At 36.2% G+C, this 22,479-nt stretch overlaps 1 protein-coding gene across 4 annotated transcripts in view; it reads left to right on the top strand.

Annotated features, from left to right (window-relative positions):
* Window positions 1-16,540, top strand: part of LOC125671884 (potassium voltage-gated channel protein Shaw-like) — a 23,612-nt gene extending 7,072 nt beyond the window's left edge. For all 4 annotated transcript variants that reach the window (XM_048907877.2, XM_048907892.2, XM_048907899.2 and 1 more), the window contains exons 2-3: window positions 2,510-3,325; window positions 10,160-16,540. In XM_048907877.2, coding sequence (XP_048763834.1) covers window positions 2,510-3,325; window positions 10,160-11,182 — 1,839 coding nt within the window. In that variant the 3' untranslated portion in view covers window positions 11,183-16,540. The remainder of the gene's footprint in view (window positions 1-2,509; window positions 3,326-10,159) is intronic.
* Window positions 16,541-22,479: the final 5,939 nt, after the last annotated feature.

Here is a 22,479-nt window from a genome sequence, read left to right as displayed (position 1 = left end):
CACTTACGTCATGTAATGTAATATATAACACCTACGTCATATAATGTAATACATAACACCTACGTCATATAATTTTGATACATAACACCTACGTCATAGAATGTAATGCATAACACCTACATCATATAATGTAATACAAAACACCTACGTCATATAATGTAATACATAACACCTACGTCATATAATATAATATATAACACATACGTCATATAATGTAATACATAACACCTACGTCATATAATGTAATGTATAACACTTACAAAACAACAAGTGTAAATATAATTTCTTTATTCTCCTTACCAATAGTACAAAGGTATTGAAAATGATAAAAAAATTCAACATAAAATGTCTTATTCCAAACAAAACATAAGCTGATTAATGTTACTGTAGGTAGAACGGTGTTCACCGATTGCAAGGTATGCTTCAAAAGAAAAACTGAACAGAAAAATAAGTAGCACACATATGTTTCAGCATTTCACATGCATCATTTTGAGCGTTGAAAGTGTTTATGAACCAAATACTCATAATTGTCACATAATTTAATACATGAACCTTTTTTTAAGTTGTGACTCTTTAGCGTAATACCTTTTAACCCCCATAAGACATGGTAGGAGTATGTATACAGCTTTAATCATTAGAAGTCTCATGTATTTAAGATTTAATCATTTCTAAACGTGTAAAGGACCAGTGAAGAAATATCAATGTAACCGTTAAGGACTATAACTATGGAAGAAGTAAGTAATTCAAATAGAATGCGTGAAGATTGACCCAGGCACATTTTGCACTATTCACAATCAAAAGCAGATGTAGGAAGCGAAGAAATTTACATCAGTTAATTACATAGTATGCCGTAAGTTTCTGTGTAAAAGTGAATAACATGCGGTGTCTGTTAGTCAACTTGTCGAGTGATAGGAGAAAACTTACTGTAAAAAAGCAGCCTTTTCCTTAACGAGTTGTAAAACGTTACACGTATCTTAAGATTTTATTTCTCACCTTTATAAATCTTAACCTTATATATTAGTACTAGGATACATGTTAATATGTAAAACGTATACTGTAATTTCATGTTCCATTTGACTTGTATCGTACATTTTTGGGCAAAAATAAAGCTTCTATCATCATATAATTAGCAACTATTGACAACCTATAATCATTTACTATATATACCTATAGATTATTGTTTGTTGATTGCATTTCCTCCGCGCTTATTTTTAGGAAGAGACAAAATAGAAAACAAATGACAACACCGACAGGTCGCCACTGTTTGGTCAGGTATAACAATTGACGCCAATGAGACCACCGTCTCTCAATAATTAGCTACCTTGCCACAGAGCGGTAAATCTGTCACTTTCAATCAGCTTCTAATCCCACCGTCTACCGTACAGATTTATTAACATACATACACACACACATTGTATTGTTGTTTTTTCTTCTTTTATCCGCAGCATAGCAGACAAGACAAATTATTTGGTTTCACCGTCTTTTGGGGGAGGGGGGGGGGGGTTACGTTACCAATTATCTCTCAAGGTTTCTTTTCAGTGAAATAAATATTTTTTTTATGATTATTTAATTATACACCGGTATATGTATAAGTGTGGGTGTTTTGTGCACGAACGCATTTTCCCTAAAATGTATCAATGGATAGACACTTGAGCACTAATCATATTTTGATGTAGAAATGTAACCAATTAAATCGATTGTATTCTTTTACCATGTATACATGTATTAGCTTACTAATCTGTCTAATACCCCGCGGAACAATAAAGAACCTAACCGAAATAACGATCCCCACACAACAGGTGTTAAATTAAATTAACTGATCATAAAACCCTCCAATAAGCATAACCTTATGGGAATATTATAAGGATGAAAAAACTCGGATAAAAGTTTTCCGTGCGTTCATTGCACTGGAAAAAAAAAGCGATTCGGAAGTTTAGATCAAGGTTTGTTGAGGATATTAATCCACAGAACCATAAAACAAATTTCCTTGGCCTGAATTACCTTCTCGCGTCAATCCCGTACATCTTGAAGGTTGTAGAAACCCTTACCCTTATAAACCATTGGGATGATTTTCTTAGATCTGCATAAAAACCGAAACCTCCGTCTAACCGTATAGATCTGTATTTATTCTGGAAAAGTTCCTCGACTATTGTCAGTTATAATTCTGGTGTTAATTATCTAATATACAGTGGTGAAAAAAAGAGACATGGAATTTTCGTAGCTTACATAAAGGCATAGCTACCTTATTATTGTGTTAAGGAAATACTTTCTTCGTTGAAAAACGGGTTAATGCGATACCAAAGACGCACCGCAGCTTCCAAAAATCTTTGCGACACCTTTTTTTCTTTTTTACAAAATGGATTAACTAACCGATTTACACGTGTCTTTCATTACAAGAAATGGCGTGTTTTCCAAAACATTGATATTCGAAATGCGAAGATTTTGGTAGTAGTGATTAGTAGATGACTAATTAATGATGAATTATTGTATTTCTGCCTTCCCTCCTCAGACTCGGCGAACGTCCATACCTCTCTCCCGAGAATCGACGAAGCGACGGAAGCAATGTGTAAACCATGGACAGTATAAGTCTACCCGGCTCATGACACCGCACTCGGATGAAAGTGAAGAAGAAACCAATAATTGCGTCAACTGTGATGCGCAGAGATCTACAAACAACGAGCGCGATCAGCAGGTAGAACACACAGGTAGAAAGAGCTCCAATGGGAATATGGCGTTCCCTGCCCTCTCTGTGATGGGTGGAGGGGGTCAAATTGTCCGATCTCGAAGTAAGATCAGCATCAATGCACCTGAAGACGAACAACGAAGCCCATACCGAAACAGCATTAACTTGAAAAACAAGGAAACTGTCATTCTCAATGTCGGGGGACAGATTTTTGAAACCTACAAAAATACACTGACCAGATTAAAATCGTGTAAATTGGCCAGAGAATCGGAGCTCAAACGACATTACCGAGAGAGCAAGGGGGACTACTTTTTTGACAGGGATCCTCAGTTATTCAGCGTTATATTGAATTACTTGCGGACTAACGAACTTCACCTGCCAACGTACTTATGTGGACCAGCTGTTCAAAGGGAGTTTGACTATTGGGGAATTGATGAAGAAGACATCGAACGATGTTGTTGGCAGCCGTATAATACGTGGAAAACCCAAAACAAATCCTTAGAAAAGTTAGAGTACGACCGAAAACGATCCATGACCCAACAACACTTGGAGAAGGATCGGAGAAGTCCACATTTCTGGACCCGATGCAAAGCCACAGTGTGGAACTTTCTCCAGAATCCCAACACTTCGCTAGGTGCTAAGGTAAGTCGTTCCGTTTACTTCTTGATTTGTGTAAGCAAAGTTTTAACACTTCAAGCTAGCAAGGGTTTGATTAAATAAATTCGTGTGTGTTAGAGGAAAATAAATTCATTCCGATTCTGTTCTGCAACCAATTACCTGTTGCTTTAATGAAGAATAGCATGGAATACAGGAATAGTAGAACTACATGTATGTTCAGTTGTTCATGCAAGGTGAAGATAATTACATGTAATTACATATAATTTGAATTGGAGGACATCCAATAATAAACTAGACCTACCGATATCGTGTACACACATGGATCAGACAAACGAAAGGTCAGCCATAATTCGTGGAAGTTTACAGCATTGTCGGGACTAAGATGAATTGCAAGCAATAGCTGGCTCAAATGGTTCCATTGGTGGAGGGAGATTAGTTTGCAAATAGCACATGTCCAACACACGCGTACCGATTTTATGATATTCGGTTATTTGAATAAATGTGCTGGGGTTTGTTTTTCTTGCCAGTTTTAAAAATAGTGATGACAAGTGCAAAAATCTAATTTTGATTAAAATGCCTGTTTCGATGAAACACTTATTACATTCATCTTAGATTACTACCAATTGACATTATCTGAGGAAAATGTGTATTGTCTCGGATATCTAAATGGTATGAACCAAATCAGATAGTTTACACGACATACAACGATGCACGGAAACCCTTTTCTGGTTCAAACTTAATGGAACCCCATAATGGCAGAATACACGCACAGAGTGAATTCCGATGCTGTTTGTTCGCATACGTCTGATTAGTTCTTCAAAATTCAGCCTGTAATTGTTTGGGTGATAACTACTGAAATTACATTGATTTTTGTTATTGAAGTGTGAAAGAGATTTCGTAACAGGATATTTGTCATAAGCTGACGTCACTAGTGGTTGAACCATACAGAGATCGCTGTAATGTTTACCAAACAACATAATACATATCTAATAATCAAAATAAAACAATCGATATCAGATAAATACATTAATTGAAGTGGTGTCAACATGTGTTCAAGTTTCATTTTCTGTTACAAGAACTGTGAGTGTCCAACAACGACTATTTAACCTTGTACTGTGAGTTTATAACAGGGACTGTTTGGACTGTGAGTTTATAACAGTGACTGTTTAACCTTGGACTGTGAGTTTATAACAGTGACGCTTTAACCTTGGACTGTGAGTTTATAACAGTGACTGTTTAACCTTGGACTGTGAGTTTATAACAGTGACTGTTTAACCTTGGACTGTGAGTTTATAACAGTGACGCTTTAACCTTGGACTGTGAGTTTATAACAGTGACTGTTTAACCTTGGACTGTGAGTTTATAACAGTGACTGTTTAACCTTGGACTGTGAGTTTATAACAGTGACGTTTTAACCTTGGACTGTGAGTTTATAACAGTGACTGTTTAACCTTGGACTGTGAGTTTATAACAGTGACTGTTTAACCTTGGACTGTGAGTTTATAACAGTGACGCTTTAACCTTGGACTGTGAGTTTATAACAGTGACTGTTTAACCTTGGACTGTGAGTTTATAACAGTGACGCTTTAACCTTGGACTGTGAGTTTATAACAGTGACTGTTTAACCTTGGACTGTGAGTTTATAACAGTGACAGTTTGGACTGTGAGTTTATAACAGTGACTGTTTGGACTGTGAGTTTATAACAGTGCCTGTTTGGACTGTGAGTTTATAACATGACTGTTTGGACTGTGAGTTTATAACAGTGACTGTTTGGACTGTGAGTTTATAACAGTGACGGTTTACCCTTGGACTGTGAGTTTATAACAGTGACTGTTCAACCTTGGACTGTGAGTTTATAACAGTGACAGTATAACCTTGGACTGTGAGTTTATAACAGTGACAGTTTAACCTTGGACTGTGAGTTTATAACAGGGACTGTTTAACTTTGGACTGTGAGTTTATAACAGTGACTATCTAACCTTGGACTGTGAGTTTATAACAGTGACTGTGTAGCCTTGGAGTGTGAGTTTATAACAGTGACTGTTTAATCTTGGACTGTGAGTTTATAACAGTGACTGTTTAACCTTGGACTGTGAGTTTATAACAGTGACTGTTTAACCTTGGAGTGTGAGTTTATAACAGTGACTGTTTAACCTTGGACTGTGAGTTTATAACAGTGACTGTTTAACCTTGGACTGTTGAGTTTATAACAGGGACTGTTTGGACTGCGAGTTTATAACAGTGACTGTTTAACCTTGGACTGTGAGTTTATAACAGTGACGGTTTGGATTGTGAGTTTATAACAGTGACGGTTTAACCTTGGATTGTGATTTTACAACAGTGATGCTACTTGTAATAGCCTAGCTTACGATATGAATCGTAGTTAGTTATTAATTAGTCATTTATAATTGTTTACCCAGTCTATATTAAATTGTGTTTAGTAATTTCTAATTGTTAACCCAGTTTTGTTTATGGGTTTGCATATTATTAAGTTCAGAGGACCTGTTTCCCTATCAGAGAATGAATTGTTAAACACTTTTAATTTTTTTTGTATAAAACTAATACCATATTAATTTTTAAATCATCTCTCACACTCGTAGTCTGTTGATAGGTCGTTACAGGTTACGAACTTTTTGACTGGGCAATAGTCTGTCCCATTTCTAGCGGCTACGCAAATCACGTGATTCTCGGTCTCTGCTGTTACGCAATGGCGAGGTTCTGTCACTGATTTGACTGATGATGAAATACGGAATTTATTAGATGAAACGCAGAGCAGAAACACGAAAATAGTATTATTAATAAGGATATTGAGTATGTTTTCTTTTAATTCAAACTAGTGGATACATTGATAAGCTAAATGTACGGAATCACACTGTCATGTTGAATGTTCAAAGTCAACAAACAATGTGAATCTAGTAAAACAACCTTAAAAATGAAGGTGGATATCAAAGTAGTTTATATACCGTGTCCTCGGACAGCAGCTGTTTTCTTTAACCTTTAAACGGATCCATTCTCCGGTCAAACAAAATCTGCTGTTGTCCTCGGTTCCAGTCAATAATTATATAATGTTACATGGTTTACGCTTACAAGAACTCAGTCAAGTGTTCAAGACGTTGTTTACAAAACAATACTTTCACTTCAACATTGCTAGGTTTAGTAACGTCACTGACTGCGCTGTTTAATAGAACATTTTATCTCTTGACTGGTTATTGCATGGTCTTGTTACTACTGAATTAGATAATTATGCAGCAGATTAGGTAATAAAACACCTATTGCATGGGGTCCTTGGTACCTTTGGCCTTCCGGAACAGTTTCCCCCATGTCTCCCCTTTCCTTGGGACAACACAACAGTTTGACTACAGAAACCATGCAATAAGTGTATAATATTGCTGAACCTATCCGGTTTTATCCCTATGATTACACGAGGGGGTCCATTAGTATGTGTGTTGGGAGAGAGAGAGGGGGGGGGGGGGGCAGACGTCGGAGTGGGCGATGACCATACTCTTTTACACACAACCACTGCCCATTACGAGAATCGAACCCGAGTTTATAGAGGTGCACCGCCACGACTTTACCTAGTCACCCTAATCTTTAAATTAGAAATCTTGAATTAAGAAATTACAGCTGACATCAATCTCAGACATTTATACCTTACCAGGACCCAGTTGCACGCGAAGGTTACTTAACTTTATCTCACAGTCACCTTATCATTGACTATTACATTTATACCGCGTTACTGGACGTTAACTGTCAAACTTAACTTTATCTCACAGTCACCTTATCATTGACTATTACATTTATACCGCGTTAACTAGACCTTAACTGTCAAACTTAACTTTATCTCACAGCTACCTTATCATTGACTATTACATCTATACCGCGTTAACTGTCAAACTTAACTTTATCTCACAGTTACCTTATCATTGACTATTACATTTATACCGCGTTAATTAACTAGACGTTAACTGTCAAACTTAACTTTATCTCACAGTTACCTTATCATTGACTATTACATTTATACCGCGTTAATTAACTAGACGTTAACTGTCAAACTTAACTTTATCTCACAGTTACCTTATCATTGACTATTACATTTATACCGCGTTAACTAGACGTTAACTGTCAAACTTAACTTTATCTCACAGCTACCTTATCATTGACTATTACATTTATACCGCGTTAATTAACTAGACGTTAACTGTCAAACTTAACTTTATCTCACAGTTACCTTATCATTGACTATTACATTTTTACCGCGTTAATTAACTAGACGTTAACTGTCAAACTTAACTTTATCTCACAGTTACCTTATCATTGACTATTACATTTATACCGCGTTAACTAGACGTTAACTGTCAAACTTAACTTTATCTCACAGTTACCTTATCATTGACTATTACATTTATACCGCGTTAACTTTCAAACTTAACTTTATCTCACAGTTACCTTATCATTGACTATTACATTTATACCGCGTTAACTGGACGTTAACTGTCAACCTTAACTTTATCTCACAGTTACCTTATCATTGACTATTACATTTATACCGCGTTAATTAACTAGACGTTAACTGTCAAACTTAACTTTATCTCAGTTACCTTATCATTGACTATTACATTTATACCGCGTTAATTAACTAGACGTTAACTGTCAAACTTAACTTTATCTCAGTCACCTTATCATTGACTATTACATTTATACCGCGTTAACTGGACGTTAACTGTCAAACTTAACTTTTGTACAACTGGGTCCTGAAAAGGTTTGTAAATGATAAAATAAAGGTGGCAGTTTTGTTCGATCCTGTCTATCAATATGACCAATCGAGTATTGGTAGGACTGACCCATAGCACGTTAAGATTGTTACCAAATATCAATCTAATAATATCAATCGTGGACCCCTATTAGCATTTGCAACAATTTTGTATCAAAAATAAAGTATTTATAGTGAACTTTAAAAAAAAAAAAAAAGAGCAGTATTTCGTAATATTTAGACAGTGTTGTCCGCAATCTCTACTTTTTTTTTTATAAATATAAATCTGGTTGGGTATTGATTTATTCAGTTTTTGCTTTAGAGGCCACCCCTCTCCCTATAGACGACAATGCTTAAGACACGCATGCAACTTCAAGACTTGGAATTTAAATCATTTCTAGATTTCGTAATTCAAGAACTTTTAATCGGTGTGCAATGCTATTATTACAGTTTCTAAAAATAGGTGGCGGCGAGCGGCGAGCAGTTTTAGGACGGGAGAGGATGTATTCTGTGACCTATATGTAATAGACGTATCGATGAAGGATCCGTTCTGTTATAACACTCCCTTCCTAACAGTGATAGACGTATACATCCGATTGACGTATACATAACATCATTCATAATACCTCTACATTTATCGAAAAACACACCTCCTATGATTAAATCCGTTGCTAGGAGACATCAATTTTGAATAACATTGGTTTATTTGATCAAAAGATTTGGTTACCTATAATTCTCTAGAGAGAACACACCACACTCCGTACAATCCGATACCGTGACCGAACGTTATTATGAAACGAAATGCTACATATTGTATTTGATTACTCAGATATTCTCGTATTTCAGGTAAAAACTGGTTATTATGGAAAGTCATACGGAGTTAATAGAATAAAGCTTAACTTCAAACGCTACTATGGCGCGGTGACTTTTTCACACTTGGTCTCGGATACTAAATACCGTGGGTCAGAAGTACTGATCAGGGATAATAAAAATCACTCACAAATATTTTTATATCAACATGATTTTGCGATGAACATACTAACATTTCCCAATGACGTCACAATGTCCCACTAAACATTAACATTGACGTCACAATGTAAAACTGACCAATTATAAAGAACGTAGATATAGCAGTTTCATTTTGTTGACTGTCAAGTACAATAGAGGTCCTTGTTGGTTTATATCAGATTCGAGATTTTTATTTTTTCACCCACAGAAACTTTGCCAGTATAGCTCTAGCAAATGGGATGTTACAGAGAAACTTTCAAAGATCACCTCTAAATTAACTTACACATAAGCATTCATTAAAAAGGAAACTTCTCTGATACACATGTACAATCAAAAGGAATGGAAATAAGTTCTGGCAACTTACTAGTACTTCTCCTAAAAATATAAAGCAGTGATGACCACGCAACGAAATTATTACAAAACGTGCATACGTGTTGTACAAGTGAAAATTATAAAAACTATTTCATTTATATATTTGTAAACAAAAGTGAAAATGACGTGTTTCAGCTCTAAAGAAAAATATTGTCCCAAAATAAAAGGAGGTCGACCATTGTTTCAAGTTCTGGAGTACTTTTTACATACGACAAAGGTCTACAATTGTTTGAAGTTCTAGACTACTTTTTACATACGATAAAGTAATGGTATGCAATAAAAATATGAATTGTGTAATGTTTTTACAAAAATGTGTCGTAAGTAGACAACACTTTATATACTAATGATCATGTATCTTTACCATACTATTTATTTTATTTTACTTTTTTCGTTCTTTTTGCTTTTTAATTTTTTTTTAATTCTTGGGGGGGGGGGGGTTCATTTTCATATTTTGTTTTTTACTTTCGTTATTTTAAAAAAGATCTTTATTGATTTTATCTTATTTATTTTATTTTTCATTTATCTATTTATATATTTTTTGGTTTCTTTTTCATTTCAATTTGCATCCATTGGAATGTTTTGTGTCATAGAAATTAATTACCGTTAAAAGAAGGTTGCATTTAGATGCCAAATTCACATAGAATTAACTTCCTCAAACTGATATAATTATTGATGTTTACAAATCGTGATTGCGTTGTATTCATGTCATTGAATAATCTCTTTTCAGATATATGCGTGGATTTCCATTATTTTTGTCTTCCTGTCAATCTTCTCATTCTGCGCAGAGACGCATCCATTATTTCGAGTTTCAAAGCACGAAGAGTTCCTGAAGGACTTTGGGACATTGTACGATCTCTTTACGTTTTCTACAATTCAGGAAGCCAGGAACCACACAGAGACACTTTCAAATACAACCACCGCCAATCCCATGGTTCCTAAAAATGAAACAGTTGTCCATCCAGCACTGATTATCACGGATCTTCTCTGTGTGTCCTTTTTTACTCTGGAATTCCTAACCCGATTCATGTTCTGTCCCCGGAAGTACCAATTCATCACTGCCTTACAGAACATCATCGATTTCATTGCAATACTACCCGATTACATCGAATTCTTTTTAAAACTTTCAAATCCGCAAGGAAATGATTGGCCTTTCATGGATTTTATTTTCATTCTACGCATGCTGAGGTTGTGTCGTATATTCAGACTAATCCGCCATGTTCCAGGGCTTTGGATATTATTGTACACCTTGAAAGCCAGTTTTAACGAGCTACTTCTCATGTTTGTGTTTCTCCTTATCGGTATGGTCATTTTCGCCTCCTTGATACATTTTGCAGAACCGGACAGTGGCTATGACAACATTCCAATAGGCTTCTGGTGGAGTGTCATCACCATGACAACCGTCGGTTATGGTGATATGAACCCTACATCTGCTCCAGGCTACGTCATCGGAAGTCTCTGCGCAATATCCGGTTTACTGATGATCGCTTTCACCGTCCCAATTATTGTTAGTAATTTCGTACTGTATTATACTCATGTACAATACGGTTGCATTCGCCATGGACGAGAAAAATCAAAGTTAATGGATACTCATGATTTGACTGAAGAGGATAATGACGGTGAAAGTTTGAAAGTCATACAATGTCAACTGGATGACATAAAGCAGACGACAGTGGACGAAAACAAGCATTCTGAATTAACCGAAAACGGCCAACCGCGAGGGACAGATGGCAACTGCAATAATCTAGGATGAACATTATTTATATATATCCTTTAAATTATATTGAGTGCGGTTTCATTTACGCTACTAAAGTAGGATCTTTGTACTTATATCGTAGTTAACGCATTTTGATTCGATCAAATCATTCCAGAATTTTTGCTCATAGTTGAAATCATCCTCTTTTCAATTCCTCAAATCATGCATATCTTATTTAGCCTTTTCAAATGGTCAGCTAAATGTTTTTCATATACGTGAATTATATATTACCAGGGGATCTTGGAGTGACTGATCCACATGATTTTTAACTCACCTGAGCTGAAAGCTCAAGTGAGCTTCTCTGATCGCCTGTTGTCCGTCGTCTGTCCGTCCGTCCGTCTGTAAACTTTTTACATTTTCGACTTCTTCTCCACAACCACTGGGCCATTTCAACCAAACTTGGCCAAAAGCATCCTTGGGTAAAGAGCTTTTCAGTTTGTTCAAATGAAGGGCCATGTCCCTTTCAAAGGGGAGATAATCACAAAAATGCAAAAATAGAGTGAGGTCATTTAAAAATCTTCTTCTCAAGAACCACTGGGCCAGAAAAACTGAAATTTACATAAAAGCTTCCTGATATAGTGCAGATTTAAGTTTGTTCAAATCATGCCCCCGGGGGTCGGATGGGGCCACAATAGAGGATCAAAGTTTTACATACAAATATATAGGAAAAATCTTTAAAAATCTTCTCAAGAACCACTGAGCCAGAAAAGCTGATATTTACATGAAAGCTTCCCAACATAGTGTAGATTCAAGTTTGTTCAAATCATACCCCCATGGGTAGGATGGGGACGCAAGTGGATCAAAGTTTTACATACAAATACATGTATAGGGAAAATATTTAAAAATCGTCTTCTCAAGAACCAATGAGCCAGAAGAGCTGAGATTTACATGAAAGCTTTCTGACTCAAGTTTGTTCAAATCATGTCCCCGGTGTTAGGTTGGGGCCACAATAGGGGATAAAAGTTTTACATAGAAATGTATAGGAAAAATCTTTAAAAATCTTCTTCTTAAGAACCAATGAGCTAGAAGAGCTGAGATGTACATAAAAGCTTCCTGACATAGTGTAGATTAAAGTTTGTTCAAAGTATGGCCCCCGGGGGTAGGTTGGGGTCACAATAGGGGATGAAAGTTTTACATACAAATATATAATGAAAATCTTTAAAAATCTTCTTCTCAAGAACCATTGGGCCAAAGAAGTTGACATTTACATGAAAGCTTTCTGACATAGTGCAGATTCAAGTTTGTAAAAATCATGGCCTCCAGGGGTAGGTTGAGGCCACAATAGGGACTAAGGTTTTACATACAAATATATATGAAAAGTCTTCAGATATGGGCCAAGGTGACTCAGGTGAGCGATGTGGCCCATGGGCCTCTTGTGGGTTTTTTAAAGAAAAGTTTTCGTTTGTGATTGTAAACATTAAAAATATAAATCATTTAAAGTACACAACCATTATTTGGCCCTACCTAATACAAGGATAAGATCAATATTTTGGCCTTAATTCTGTGTTAACGTAAACAAGACTCGAGCCTAGGTAGATCGATCCTAGTGTGATGTCATAGGTTTTTGTAAAAATCTTTATCAAATTAAACATTGCACTCGATAGAAATATATCTTTCAGAGGAATTTTATTCATTGGGTAAAATAAAAAATTATCAAAAGATAAAACCAAAACTTAGGGGAATCGTGAATCAGTTCCAATAATTGGTGGAAGAAACCAGAGCCAATGATGTACGTGTATTCTGTTCGTTTTCCTCATTATTTCTTCAAAGTATGTCGATGTAGAATCCGTTTCAATATTCGTTTTTTTTGTAGTTGATGTAGGAACTACACATACTTGTAAACATCAGATCTACAAGTAGGATAGTGTTTTATCATTATGTTAATGTTTTCGGTAGAAAACAACATGGTCTACAAGTAGGATAGTGTTTTATCATTATGTTAATGTTTTCGGTAGAAAACAACATGATCTACAAGTAGGATAGTGTTTTATTATGTTAATGTTTTCGGTAGAAAACATCAGATCTACATGTAGGATAATGTTTTATCACTATGAAGTCACTTGAGCCATTAGTACTTGCATACGTTGATGTAGAACACTATAACATTTTGTATAAAAAAAATCGGCTCAAGTACAGAATAAGACGAAAATAGTTCTTTTAACATTGTGTAGGAATATTTTAAGTAACATTGAAAAATAGTTTGTTTCCTATCTATTGATGATACAATATTTATTCTGATTCTAATTAGATTGTAAACTTGATTATGCTAATTTTGTTGGAATATTCATAATTTATCCATAGTACAGTAATAAGTTCATAGCTTGTTTAATTTAAATTAATATTCAATTATATTTGATTATTTGACGAATTTTTTGGTCGATAGTTTATAATTAACCAGTACTCCTATATGTTTTAAAAATGAAATCATGTATATTCATTAAATCACAGGGCAGGTACACAAGGTTTAAAAATGAAATAATGTATATTCATTAAGTCACAGGGCAGGTACACTAGGTTGAATGGTAGATAGGCCTACAGGTAGACAGGTCGAAAGGTAGACAGGTATGTTCGAGATAGACCTACAGGTAGACAGGTTGACAGGTAGACAGGTCGAAAGTGCTAACTGATAGTCACAGGGCAGGTACACAAGGTTGAATGGTAGATAGGCCTACAGGTAGACAGGTTGAAAGGTTGACAGGTAGACAGGTATGTTCGAGATAGACTTACAGGTTGACAGGTCGAAAGGTAGACAGGTTGACAGGTAGACAGGTATATTCGAGATAGACCGACAGGTTGACAGGTAGACAAGTTGACAGGTCGAAAGGTAGACAGGTTGACAGGTCGAAAGTGCTGACTGATAGACACGCTGACAAGTAAACATAATTGATATCCTGTCGACCTGCTGATCTTTCACTGTAGACAAGAATCAAATTTATAATTGAAACATCTTATTTGAGATCAAAGCATAGTTAAAAGATTATTAGAACAGTGATTTTATATCCAAAGTTGCTGTATCCTGTCGACCTGTCTACCTGTCAATTTGTCTACCTGTCGACCTGTCAACTTGTCGACCAGTCATCGCTGATCGTGCAATGTGTAGACACGAATCAATAATTAAATGAACTGAATTATTCATAAATTATACATAATTTGCAATAATTATTTTTTACTAATTTCTTTGAAATTAGTGCCTCCATTTTAATATTATGAATATTTATGAGTTTTTATTTGAGGTTTTTTCATAAATAAAGTACATTTACATATTAATTTGTAATCAAACCGATTTACTACCACTTATGTGGATGGGACTATTTTCGTCTTATTATGTACTTAACATGTGAAAATTGTAATTCTATATACCTTTAATTTATATCTAATTTACCTGTTCATGTACTTGAATCTCCAAACATGTGAAATGTTAGTTTAATCTTACTTTGGCACACGGATGCTGGTGTTTATTTAGGATGTGTCGTGTTACAGCAGCAGGATTGGTTTTTATAGGTATCATAATAACATATCATTTTATCATCACATCGCTTCCCGGACTACTGGTATAGTGTTTATTATCTGATCTCGTCAGGAGGAACAAAAAAAATGTAGTATCTGAATCTAACCAAAAATAGATGGAGGATAATTAACGGCGCTGTCAGAGGGCTCTTTCTGTGTTAGCTCTTTCCTGTTAACCTTCTATAGAATTTCTATGCTTAATTAGAATGCCCAGTTTTGCGATCGAGTAAACGTGTGCTAAATTAACTTTTATATAACGCTGTTTTATTGTTATCTCCATCCACTATTTACTACTCCACTTCTATTAAAGCACAGGAGCTTGTTTTCCAGTTTGCTCTCAATCTATATATAAATATCTAACAAGGGATGACATGAAAATAGGACACCGGTTGTAAACAAAGCTAAAAAATCACCTAAGTTCCAAGAAACATAGCGTTAAACTTCTCCTTAAACAAGTCCAACGTAGTCCAATCCTTTCATATTTTATTTAATGAGCTTTATAGATGAAAATAATTCAAGTTGTCTGCATTGTCGCCGATCACGCACAGGAAAAGATAACTCTTGCAATGAAGATCAGTTCCCTGTTACATTCCATCGAAAAATATTCAACATCAAGACGTCACCAGCTGTAGGTGAAGTGCCACAAATTTAGACGTATATATGACTCATGGCCGTTGCAATGAGGGTTCTTTAACGTGTCAACGCCTTCCTCATTCAAAAGACCCGCGATTATTGCTTCTAAATGCCGGGCGTCTTAGGTTTGATGCGGCTAAGATACAAGCAGAGCTCGTACTCGCAACCCCCTAGTCTCAATGCGAACGCTCCAACCACTGCACCCGGTCATTTTACTCTTACAAATATGGAATGTTGAATACCAAGCAAACTATCGTTTCTAAAAGTAATGGCTAAAATTTGAATTTGCAACCATGGATGATAGAGATCACAATAACATTTATATAGTTTATACATCATGCAGCATAGGAAGGCTTCACTTAATTCATTTGGTGTATTAACTTTTCCGGAACGAGGGTTAGGGTTAGCAAATACATGTAACTTCCTGTTGTCCTGCAGTGATGGTCTTTAATGCAATACCAATACCATGCACCTTGGATTTCAATCAGTTATTGAATAAGAGTTACTCAATTTCTAGTTTTTGTTATAAGTTAAAACAATCTCTTGCGTAAAATTTTCATATTTTCCTCGGGTAACTGAATTCAAATCCTTTCATCAGTATCATCCAGAATGATTGAACATCCAAGAAAATTGTATATACTACATATCTTAATATAATGTCTATTTCCAGCTATTTTAAATTGTTATTTACAATTACTGTATTGTAAATTATGCATGTATTCTACATAGAAATTAATACAGTAATTCTCAATTCATTGTCCTAACTGCATGCAGTCAACTTCAGATTTGTTCTTAAACAACGAATTTTAGTGTTATTCTTTAACCCTTGTGTGTAATTTTTGACGCATTTCATGATCAGCTTCACATAGATAGATAGCAAAGCGCACTTAATGTGACTACAAAATATAATATATACATGCAATTTCACACCTTTTATACCACGAGAGCGTTAATCGTTTTTGGTCCTTAGTATAGATGAAAAGACTTGCAAGTTTACATGTAATTATTTTCATTATTATTTTCATCAGTACCAATTTTTTAATTCTATGAATTACAAGGTACTATTTATTAGTAAGAGACAGAGTCAGTTTTACCTCCTTATTAAAAATACTGAGCACGTGTCGATATTATAAGTTGTTAACTATACCACTTTCACCCAAAGGTCTTTCTTTGCCATGTTGGAAATTACACAAGTAATAAATGTATTATCACTTAGTGTTTGTTTTGATTTCCATTGAATAGTGTGCGAATAACCGCTCTGGAATGTCTGTCATCCCGGGAGAAAGCTTGAATATCTAGATCAATTTGACACACATCGAGTTTTCTTTTCCATATAATGTGGTGGCGACTCTCCTCAGAAGATCATCCCCAGAGCTACGTGTCGCAACCACAAAGTACCAACGCTACTTGTCACAACACCAGATCCATTTGTCACAACACCAAAATTACTTGTCATAACACCATAGATTACTCCGTTTATCTGATCAAGGGCTCACGGCGGGTGTGACCGGACGACAGGGGATGCTTATTCCTCCTAGGCACATGATCCCACCTCTGGTGTGTCCAGGGGTCCGTGTTTGCTCAACTCTTTATTTTGTATTCTTTGTGAGAGTTATTGGATTGATCACTTTTCGTTGTCTTCACTTTTCATTCATTTGTCACAACACCAGCAATATAACCCCAGGGCTACGTGTCGCAACATCAGAACTACGTGTCATAACACTAGAGTCACGTGTCATCAGTCACGTATCGCAACACCAGAGCCATGTGTCATAACATCAGAGTCACGTGTTATAACACCAGAGTCACGTGTCACAACATCAGAGTCACGTGTTACAGCACCATCTTCATTCTGGAGCCACGTGTCACAGCACCAGAGCCACATGTCATAACATGCACAAGAGCTATGTGTCATAACAGCAAAACTACACGTTTACTAATATTTTCTGTATTTATGTTAAATTCAGGCCAATATTGAAAACTAGTGTTATCGCTAAATATGTAATGCTGGATAAATAGAGGTCTTATTATTATTATTATTATTATCACAACACCAGGACTACTTGTTATTCCAACAAGTTCCTAAAATGGCCTATTTTAGATATTTTATCAATAACTCAAATATATTTCCATTGGTGTGTTAATTTTGGGAAATGTGGTTGTAAGTACATGTACACATCTTCATTTCCTTAGATTTGAAAAGAGTGTAACAATGGATGAATTGCCAAAGTATTTGTGACCTTTAAAAGTCCTATGACCCCGGAGTTGTAACTACAGGTGCTTTGCTGTAAGTCTGCGACAATTACCAATCTTGTACAATCTTTGTACAAGGCTGGGGATATTGCACATCCAATACAAATGGTTTCATGATGCCAGATGTGTTTAATCCATGGGTAACTGTAAATTACAAAAAATAACGGTGAACCCAGTCATTAGGAAAAACACTGCAAGATACACGTATCTAGTTCATTGCAAGTACAGTCACATTCATGAACTACATGTACACTGGTATTCAATTGATACATTCATGAACTACATGTACACTGGTATTCAATTGATACATTCATGAACTACATGTACACTGGTATTCAATTGATACATTCATGAACTACATGTACACTGGTATTCAATTGATACATTCATGAACTACATGTACACTGGTATTCAATTGATACATTCATGAACTACATGTACACTGGTATTCAATTGATACATTCATGAACTACATGTACACTGGTATTCAATTGATACATTCATGAACTACATGTACACTGGTATTCAATTGATACATTCATGAACTACATGTACACTGGTATTCAATTGATACATTCATGAACTACATGTACACTGGTATTCAATTGATACATTCATGAACTACATGTACACTGGTATTCAATTGATACATTCATGAACTACATGTACACTGGTATTCAATTGATATATTCATGAACTACATGTACACTGGTATTCAATTGATATAATTATTAACCATTAGCATGTGCAAAAAGAAGAAATATGTTAACTACACGTATAGTACTAACAATGAAAGTCGATATCAGACGGTCTTCAACTGTGGTAATTGTAAAGGTTCGTTTCTAGAATCCAGTTGATATCTTGAAAGTGTATTAGCTGAAACCTATCCATGAGAGACCTTTACATATAACACACCCGTACCGCCTTATTCCCAGAGAGATCGCTTACCGTACCGCCTTATTCCCAGAGAGATCGCTTACCCGTACCGCCTTATTCCCAGAGAGATCGCTTACCCGTACCGCCTTATTCCCAGAGAAACCGTTTACCCGTACCGCCTTATTCCCAGAGAGATCGCTTACCCGTACCGCCTTATTCCCAGAGAGATCGCTTACCCGTACCGCCTTATTCCCAGAGAGATCGTTTACCCGTACCGCCTTATTCCCAGAGAGATCGCTTACCCGTACCGCCTTCTTCCCAGAGAGATCGCTTACCCGTAATGCTTTATTCCCAGAGAGATCGCTTACCCGTACCGCCTTATTCCCAGAGAGATCGCTTACCCGTACTGCCTTATTCCCAGAGAGATCGCTTACCCGAACTGCCTTATTCCAGAGAAATTTGTGTGCAAACGACCTCTGGCGGAAGTTCGTGAATATACAGTGAAGTAGGCCTGTGAAGCGCGAAACTTCGTAACGTAGCGCAGTAGACTTTGACGTCAAGACTAGACTACAACGACTCATTCTCTCACCAGAGGGCGCGTTACGCAAGCTTCACACCTCTGTCAATGCTTGGAATCACGTGACAATATGATCACATGATATAAACAATCATTCTCTGTTTCCTTTCCCTTTAAAAGTTCTGGCAACAAGTGATACATCAGGCTCTTTTCATAGCCCACTGACACTTTAATAAGTACATATTTACCACTTAGCTGTTTGTCTCTTATTTTACAAGTTTTATCGTATTTTTACATCCTTTCTTACTTTTCACTCCATGTTTACATTTAAATCTTCACCACGTGTATGCCCTACATTCATACGCATTTTACGAAGTAGTTCCAAATTTATGATCAGAAAACGGCGATTTTAAACAATTTACAGTAAGCATCAATTTAGGGGTTAAGGGGTTAAGGGCCAACCAAATAAAGAAAACCAATTTTAAGAATTGGTCTCGGATATTCCTTTGTGTGGCGATATCTACATCGATTTTTGCACTTTTCTTTTATACTGCAATGAAACAGTTCAAAGACTTCTTTCACTTTGTAGGTTTGATTGATTGAATATTGTTTAACGTCCCTCTCAAGAATATTTCCCTCATATGGAGACGTCACCACTGCCATGAAGGGCTGCAAAATTTAGGCCCATTGTCTGCTCTTATGGCCATTAAGCACGGGGGGGAGGGGGGGGGGGGAGAGAGATCTTTATCGTGCCACATCTGCTGTGACACGGGACCTCGGCTCTCATCCGAAGGACCGCCCCATTTAGTCGCCTCTTACTACAAGCAAGGGGTACTGAGGACCTATTCTAATCCGGATCCCCACGGGACTTGTAGGTTTGAAATTTGTCGACATCTTTTTGGCGACTTACAACAAATATAATTTTTAATCAAATGTGTAATAACCAGGACATTTATTTTATCTGTTTATTTTTTTTTTACGATAAGCTACAAGTCATGTTGATTTTACTACAACCAAGACGAGAAAAATACGTCATTCAGTTCATGTTGAGTTTAAAAGGTCGTTTAATACGGGACTTACGAGATACGAAACTACCCTCACTTTTATCGTGCGTTGAACGTAATGTCACATGTCACTTATATGGTGTCCGGATAGGGCCATTTTCAAAAGCGTGACTGCGAGTTAATCACAACACGTATTCTGTTAGTCAATGTTAGTAGCAAATGTGAAAAAAGTTTGTCTATTTTCATCACAGAAGGATTGATTAGGGGTTAAGGGCCAACCAAATAAAGAAAACCAATTTTAAGAATTGGTCTCTGATATTCCTTTGTGTCACGCCAACAAGCAACGCGCCTTCGCGCTCTCACGCCAACAAGCAACGCGCCTTCGTGTTGGCGTGACGGCGTGTTGTGACTAACGCGCAGTCACGCTTTTGCAAATGGCCCTATCCGGACACCATATTAAACAGCATTTGACCCAATGATAGATTCAACGTTTCCGTATTTAAGTTATCCTATAACCGGCTCTCGTACATTCTCTCACCAGAGGGCGCGTTACGCAAGCTTCACATACACCTCTGTCAACGCTTGGAACCACGTGATAATATAATCACATGATATAAACAGTCATTCTCGGTTTCCTTTCCCTTTAAAAGTTCAGGCAACAGGTGATACATCAGGCTCTTTTCATAGCCAACTGACACTTTAATAAGTGCATACCATTTAGCTGCCTGTCTCTTATTTTACAAGTTTTATCGTATTTTTACATCCTTTCTTACTTTTCACTCCATGTTTACATTTAAATCTCCACCACGTGTATATTCTACATTCATACGCATATTACGAAGTAGTTCTAAATTTAGGATCAGAAAAAGGCGATTTTAAACAATTTACAGTAAGCATCAATTTGATTGTGCCAAAAACATATCATAATCTGACTAAATATTTAGTCCAAAACATAAATGTTGGATCAAAGAAACTTTTACAAGATTTCTGTAAAAAGCCGTTGACAGAGGTGTAGTGCGAGGAGCGCACGGAACTCTGGTTAGAGAATGGCTCTTGTAGTCACGCCCAAGGGCCATGAAATTCACAACATTGGAAGATGTCACCTCTCTGCTTGACATATCTATACAACCGTATTATGTGTCAGAATTTATGCTCTGAAATATCTTTTAAATGCACTGTATGTTGTCTATTTTCACTATTTTTAAAGCTATAGAATTCTACCGATGCACCAAGACCTGACGCAGAGAACCTGGATTTCATAACTCACCATCCAGCAATATCCAGGAACGGAAAAGAAGATTTTGATAAAGGAATTATGCATTTTACTATGTGAACCATAAGCACCCATTTTAGCACCAGGGACTCTTTTCACACAAAAAAAAATCAATCGAAAACACTTAATTCTTTTATTATTTTCTGAATGAGTAAAACTAAGTATATACACAGGTGATAAAACTTGCATTCTTACTCCGTGCATATTTGCACTCAAATGAGTACAAGGAACAGCCAACATTTTTATCTTAGTCATAAAAATGTTTGTGAAAATGGCCACAGAACACCTGATCCAGCTACCATAAATTTCACAATTTTCGTAGATGAACCCTTATTCCTCATGACTATGCATACAGTTGATCAGCTATATGATCTATGCTTTAACCAGTTTGTCTACTAGATGCCAAGAATAAAACAACATTTGAAGCTGCCGAGGAATACAAAATTTACACCTTTTGTTGTCTTTACTCTGTAAATGCTATATTTGGTACAGCAATCGTAACAACTCGATCATTTCCGTAAGTATATGATACTTGAACGGTTTTCTTTTTCTTTTTCTTTTGGTTATTTTGGAGGGGGCAGTTTTTTTTTTATTGTGACGGTGTTCCGATTGATTGAAACAGATGATTCCAGATTCAGATTAATTAAGGTTTTTCAATGTATCGCAATTTAGCTCCACTTTGAGAACTCGGCTCCATACTCACAGGACATGAATTTCATAAGAAGTCATTACTAGTATCTATTTTATTACTTCCGACTGTATACTTAAATTTCAATGTCGTCCACAATACATCATGTTGCTATGGAAAATTTGAAGAATATGAAATGCATTATAGGGTGTCCAACATCACTAACGGTACACCGGTCGCTATGGCTTAGAGCGTTCGCTTGATGAAAAATACTCGAAGTAAAAACCAAATAACCCAACAAAACTAAATATACCCAATACGCCGAGATAACAAAGACAATCCTATCGAGTACGTTAAAAACTGTTATTGTTGACTAATTTAGGAAATTGAATATAACATTACATGTACACTTTAAATCACATGTAAATTTGATACTTACGTAGTCATTTTTGACATGTATTGCTGAAAAACACACAATGGTGTACATATTAAGTTTGATGACGTGCTTTATTTGTAATTTGTCTGCACATCGCTAGCATGATAAACATACAAGCAACAATGCCGTGAACTGACACTGCTGATGGTAACGACCGATAGAATGTT

Source organism: Ostrea edulis, chromosome 1 (genome assembly GCF_947568905.1).
Source record: "Ostrea edulis chromosome 1, xbOstEdul1.1, whole genome shotgun sequence".
Lineage (NCBI taxonomy): Eukaryota > Metazoa > Mollusca > Bivalvia > Ostreida > Ostreidae > Ostrea > Ostrea edulis.
This window is presented reverse-complemented; position numbering and strand designations above follow the sequence as displayed.